Source organism: Panicum hallii, chromosome 6, assembly GCF_002211085.1.
Source record: "Panicum hallii strain FIL2 chromosome 6, PHallii_v3.1, whole genome shotgun sequence".
Taxonomy (NCBI): Eukaryota; Viridiplantae; Streptophyta; class Magnoliopsida; order Poales; family Poaceae; genus Panicum; species Panicum hallii.
In genome coordinates, this window is record NC_038047.1 from 34872731 (window position 1) to 34879657 (window position 6927).

The 6927-nt window shown below is 47.5% G+C and overlaps 1 protein-coding gene across 1 annotated transcript; it reads left to right on the plus strand.

Annotated features, from left to right (window-relative positions):
* The first annotated feature begins 753 nt into the window (after positions 1-753).
* LOC112898237 (myelin transcription factor 1-like protein) lies at positions 754-4464 on the plus strand. Its single transcript, XM_025966602.1, has 5 exons — positions 754-1233; positions 3307-3411; positions 3657-3821; positions 3893-3989; positions 4310-4464. Exons 1-5 carry the CDS (start codon positions 754-756, stop codon positions 4462-4464), a joined length of 1002 nt encoding a protein of 333 aa, XP_025822387.1.
* The last annotated feature ends 2463 nt before the right edge of the window (positions 4465-6927 follow it).

A 6927-nucleotide genomic window follows, 5' to 3' on the forward strand; every position in this document is an offset into this window, starting at 1 on the left:
AACGCTTACAGGTAGCAGACAATGCATGATTATGATATAAAAGCTGATGCATCCCTGTGAGCGCTAAGATAACTAGTGTTACTCGCCATCAACAACACTTTCAGCACAAGAAACACAAAGATAATAGGTAGGAACGATGCTGCCCCGATCACGCGAGGCGTGATCGGGGCCGCATAGCGCTTACCCGGTACAGGGGTGGCGATGCGCCGAGAACTTGTTCGCGAATGTATGTTGTTGTTATTCGTAACCTAGGGTACATATTTATAGTCCGGAGACTTGCCTTTCCTAACCAATCCTGATTGACTACGACACGAATCCTGACTTTCCATATCTAAACTAACTTAAACGCACACACCTAACTAGATACATGGCCATTTTGGCCTTAAAACTCCCGCACAGGAGCCGATTCACAAGCCCATTATAATTATTCCTTGAGCCCATCTTACTCGCGGCCCATCTTCTGGCCCAGCCAAATTATGGCTATAACACATGCTCCCCTGGTTTCGGCAATAATAATTCCGAAACCATTTTCTTCTTTCCATCACCTTGCCTCTTCGACTTCCAAAATCCGTACACGCGTGCCACTTCCACTTCCGCGGGATGTGACTACTCTGTATCTAACTTCTTGGCAACCGTCACGGTGCCGATCCATACCTCACTCCTGCCTTCATAAACTCGCCCTGGCAGACTGTTCATTCATCTCCTTCCTCAAGCCGATAGCAACCGCACCAGTCCACCCTTCCTTCTCCCGCAATGGCTTCCTCATCCTCTGCTTCCTCCGGCATCTCCATTGAATCCGAGACAACTCGAGAGATGACCTCGGAGTTCGATCCCACAGCTGCCTATGAGGCCTACGCTCCTCTGCACTGGGATGCAGAGGAGTGGGATTTCCAGGCCTGGTTAGAGGATGATGAATCCCTGACCGATGACGAAGACTTCCAGTTCCTCTTTGACGGGGAACTAGAAGATGAAGATGACGACGACGACATGTCCTGGGAAGGGAACTCCTCCTCGGAGGTGGAAGAAGTCGATGATGTGTCGACCGAGGAAGACTTGGCAGCAGGAGGCTTCCTACATGGCGGGTCGGAGGAGGACGACGAAGTCGATGATGACGAAGAGACCGATGGTGGCAGCAGCTACAGCGGTGATGGCGATAGAGACGACGACAGCAACGATGACGGCAGCGACGATGACGGCGACATTGGCGCGGCCCCTTTGATCAAGCGCTGCAAGGTCTTAGGCACCTACTGGTGGTAGATTGTAGGATTAGTAGTAACTGCCATGTACTAAGCCAATAGATTGGCTTTAGGAGCAATCGGCTCCCCTTTTGTAATGACCTTCCCTATGAATGAATTCTTTTATTTAGTCAACAAATGTTGAGAAGCCGATTCACCAGGAGCCGATGGCAACGCATCGGTCCCTTCCCTCAAAGTGCCGATCCGAGTCTGAATCGATTCTTGAACCAATCCCGTCCTCTGCTTAAATCTAGAACTTTCCCGAAACAGATCTACACAAGTGCCCCGAATCCAAGTTGCGCTCCAGAACCCCTACTCATAAATCCAATCGCAAAACCCAAATCAAAGCCTCAGAGCGCGAACTCCAAACTCGCAAAACGAACCCTAGATCCAATTTCAAGCCTTCAATCGCTATTGGCACTCCAGATGGTGGAGGCCCCGAATGTCGATGCGAGCATCCTTGGTCTGAAGGTAAAACTTCAACCTTTGCTGATTTTAATGGAGTAATTATTCGAACACATGAAGCATTAAATGATCCTTTACTATTATTTGGCTCTGTCGATTTTTCAGGTTTCAGACATCCTTTTGCCGCATCCTTCGCTCCCAAATTCTTTTGTCTTGGGCCTCATTCTTATGAGAGTCCAATAGATTTGATTTTTCTTGTGAGGCTAATAGGATCCCATTCGTAAGCCAAGATATAGATTTAGATTCCTGGGCCAACAGCCTGCGTGCCTGGCCAAATCCTCCCGAGGGTTGGGTATCCTGGTATAACAGAGTAGCGAAAGCCCACCAATCCACATGGGAAACTATAGGAATAGCCGATACTCTGTCTCTATCATTGTCCCCTCTTGAGAAAAATGAAAACCTTATGAGAACCATCGGCTATTTTTGGTCTGATGCCCTGAACTGCATTTTGTTTGGCCATGGTTCGATGATTGCAACCCTCATAGATGTGGTGATGATTACTGGCTTAGATATTGCATCGCCCAGCCCCTCTGCTTACAGACTGCCTGAGGTCCCCTTTAGGCTTTCTTCCAAAACAGAATGCACAAACTGGGGTGCCTACCTGAACCAGCATGTCAAAACCAAAGGCCCTGTGACTGAGAAAAAACATACGGCCTTCTTGAATCTCTGGTTGGAACACTTCATATTTTGCGGTCCTTCCCTTGCTCCAACCAAAAACTACCTCTCTTTAGCATATTAGCTGGCCAGAGGTGATACTGTTGGCCTTGGCAAATTGTTCCTTGGGGAGGTCTATAGATATCTCCACTTGATGTCTTCAAGCCTGCTTTCCCAAAAGAAACTCAAAACCGGCGGTCCCTGGTGGTTTATTCAGTTTGGGCTCACTTATATTTTCAAAGCCACATACCAAACTTCCCTGAGCTAGCCGATAATTCCTTTCCAGATCAGAGTGGGAGACGGATCAGATGTACCAGCTACAGCCAAGCCTTGTATAGTCTTCCTGGTAGTAAGTTAAACCCCAGGGACGCATGGAGTTGGTTTAGAGTCTTCTACCAAGGTCTAGACAACCCACTCTACTTTCCTTACACAGTCTCTGAAAACTTTAAAAATCCAATTGCCTTTAGATTGGACGAATTTGCCGATGATGATAGCACTCGGCATTTATACTCTACCATGATCTGTCCTTGCTTTCTTCCAGTCGGCATGAGCACCTCCAACAGAATCATCAAACCAGGCTATGAGTCTTACCAGCCGGTTGTAGCAGCTCGGCAATTTGGTCTTGGGCAAGTTCCTCCCCACTTCTTCCTTCATCACCTGACAGAGAGCAGAGCTGATCTGCCTGATGGTCTCACCAGCCAAAGATGCTACAGCCTGTTTAATGATCTTCACCTCCCAATCCCTGTCGACTTATCACTTACTTTTTCGGCCATCGGCTATGGGGATTGGTGGTCAATATGGAAGACTCATATCTTTCGGAAAGCCTTGGGGCCAATGTTGCAGCAGATTAACGCCGAGTATGAAGCCTCTGAAGGAGAGGTATCACCATCAGTTTAGTACTCCTTCATGATTCTGCTTGACCCCTCTCTAACTCCATCTATCTCCTTTGCAGCAACAGGATGATCCAGAGCCTAAGAACGATGATGGCTCCACTTTCAAGTTCTTACCAGTTGCTCCTGTAGTCCTCTTCGGCAAGAACGCGCCTCCCCTCTCGAAGGTTATAATGCAGAAATAGCCTGATTCTTCAAAATCAGCTTCCAAACAAAGACGAATCCCCAATGCTGCTGCCCCCCGAGCCCAGGTCAAGATGAGGAAGATGATTACCAGGAAGGTCCAGAAGGAGGCTGGACCATCTTCTTCAGATCAAGAGGCTTCCAACATTAGTCAGGTTCGGATTATCCCTTTAAAATTGGTCCTCCATACAGATATACTTCGACTCAATTGCTCCTTCCTTGTTTGCAGGACGATATTGTGGATGTTTCCAGCGGGCAAGAGCAAGCGCGCCAAGAGAACCTGATCCTGGAAACTCCAGAGAATCTTGTGATGACAATTGACACTTTGGTCAATCTCCAGGATCTTCATGAGCTGATTGTCTCCTCATCGGCTATCAATCCTTCCCAGGAAAAGGTACATTATATACCTGAGTCATTTGCATCATCCTTTCCCTGTGCCATACAGATTTTTTGCCTTCTTTTCAGGGTTTAAACCTCTCAGAGCTGCTCTCATTTGACCCTGCATCCGTAGGCTCGGCCATACTTGAGGTTGATGATCATCAACCGCAGCCGACTGGTGTCGGTAGCCAGCTTCAACGCATAAAGGACTGCTCTCTGCTCCAATTGACGCGTTGGTCCAAGACTCTGATGAAGTAAAGCAAATTCTTGAAGAGATTAAGCCCCAACTCCCGAAAGTTCTTCAGATCAAGCTCTGGCCAACCGGACACCTTCCCTTCTTTCAGGCAAAGGTAGAAAAGGCTCTGCACATGATTGAAGCACATCGCTCACAAGCCCCCTTAAAAGCCAATATTGCCGAGAGGTGCCGACTACTTAACGAGAAGAAGGCGGCTCTGGATGCCAAAGCTGATACCTCTGCAAACTCCCAAAGGCTTTAACTTCTAGAGAAGGAACTGGAAGACCTCAAGGAGAAGGTTCGAGCAACCGAGCGGCTCATCCAGGATGAGAAAAACCTCATAGCCCGCTCTAAACAAGAAGCAAAGAACTTGACCGCCCAGCTGAAGTCAGAGCTTGCGGACTTGGGTACCCTGAGTCGGTAGATACTGTCAGGTGAAGCCAAAGACGATGAAGCAGTAATCGCAGAAGGCGATCATGTCCGTCTTGAAGCTATTGCGGCCATTGATGAATTCCTTCAGTAGAATATTTTGGGATCATCTTCTGTAGACCGTCATTGTTTGATACTTGCATGTATTCAAATTACACTTCTAAAGTCGATGGTTATACATCGGCTATTTGGCCAACTCAGTGTGTTGGGTAAAATATTTTTTAGGGCCGACTGAACATATCGGCCCCTTTTCTTGCGTGCAGCCTGATGCGTAGCATCGGCTTTTACTATCCATCATCCCACATACTTGGGAAGTATTTCTTGAGATGTTGACCATTGACAGCCACTGGAAACTTGACGCCATCCAACTCCTCAAGCATATATGCATTCTTAGGGAGGACTTGGTCAACTCTATAAGACCCATGCCAATTTGGAGACCATTTACCATACGCTGCATCCTTAGTCCCCAATGGTAACACCGCTTCCCAGACCAAATCCCGACTTGGAATTATTTTAGCTTGACTTTCTTGTTGTACGCACAGGCTACCTTGGCCTTGTTTTCCTTGATTTTCTCAAGTGACCAAAGTCTGAGCTTCGTAAGGTCCTCAATGTTATCGTTCATCAAAGCGGCATATTCTTCAGCTGTCAGGTCATTTTGGAACTCTATGCGTCTCGAGCCGGCCGTAATCTTTTACGGTAATACAGCCTCCTGTCCATACACCAGGTGATAAGGTGAAGCTTTCGTCGCTCCGTGGCACGAAACACGGAATGCCCACAATGCCTCTGATAAGACTTCATGCCAACGCCTAGGATGCTCATCGATCTTTCTTTTGATCAACTTGATAAGGCTCTGATTGGATGCCTCAGCTTGTCCATTTGCTTGAGCATAATTTGGAGACGACCTGATCAGCTTGATGCCCATGTCAGTAGCGAACTTTCTAACTCCTCTGATATGAAGACCGACCCTCCATCCGTCGTGATGGTCTGAGAAACCCCGAACCTGTGAATAACATGTTCTTTAACAAAATTGATGACATCCTGCGATGCCACTGACTTCATAGGGACAGCCTCCACCCACTTAGTAAAATAGTCCGTGATGGCCAAAATGAACTGGTGGCCTTTGCTAGATGGAGGATTAATTTTGCCGATCATGTCCATACCCCAGCCTCTAAATGGCCGGGGTTTGATGATGGGGTTCATTACTGATGCCGGTACCATCTGTATCTTCCCAAACCTCTGACATGCCTGACATCCTTTATAATATTTGAAGTAATCTTTAAGCATGGTGGGCCAGTAATACCCCGATCACCTAATCAGCCACTTCATCTTATGAGCCGATTGGTGAGTCCCACAAGTCCCTTCGTGGACCTCGTGTAAGAGCCAATTCGACTCAATCGGCCCCAAGCACTTAAGCAACAGTCCTTCCAAAGTCTTGTAGAACATGTCGTCCCCTATCAGGACGTACTTCATGGCCTTGTAACGTATCCTCTTAGGTGCCCCTCGAGCCGGATCCTTCAACTAATTGAAGATATCGGCTCTCCAGTCTCCTTGTTCCAGCAGGTGCACCTCGAGATCAACTCCGCCTGCCACAGCCTTGTATCCCGAAGCCATCTGTGTAAGATCATTGGCCTCAGAATTTTGTATCCTTGGTATCCAGTAGAAATTTATGTACCTAAATTGTGCCATCAGCTCCTGACATTGTACCCATAAAGGGAAGAGCGACTCGCTCTCGCATCTATACTCCTCAGTGAGCTGAGAAATTACCAGTTTTGAATCCCCAAAAATTTCTAATGCTTCTGCTCTGGCCTGCAGAAGTAGCTCCATACCCTTACGTACTGCTTCATATTCTGCTAGATTGTTGGTGCAAAGGGTAGGCAATCTGATTGAAAAAGAATATGTTGCCCCCCGAGGCGACACGAGCAGGATACCTATGCCACATCCGTCTCCACAAGCTGACCCGTCGAAATACATGGCCCATGCACGCATGGAGAGTGCTGCTATATCAGTATTGATCCTTTCTGCAATAAGGTCTGCCAGTGCTTGCCCTTTGACTGCCTTCGCGGGTTGGTACCATATATCGAACTCTGACAGTGCAAACATCCACTTCCCGAGTCGGCCTTTCAACACAGTAGCCGACAGCATGTGCTTGATGATGTCCGATTTGCAGATGACGATCGTCTCGGCAGATAGCAAGATATGACGGAGCTTTGTACAGGTAAAGAAGAAACAAAGGCATAGCTTTTCAATCTCGGGGTACCTGGTCTCCGCATCTAGCATCCTTCTATTGAGGTAAAACACAACCCTCTCCTTGCCGCCATGTACTTGTATCACTACCGAAGCGATGGTGGTGTCGTCTACTGACAAATAAATGTAGAATGGCTTATCCTACTGGGGTGGAACTAACACGGGTGGTTTTGAGAAATATTCTTTGATCTCTTCGAACGCCCGTTGTTGCTCT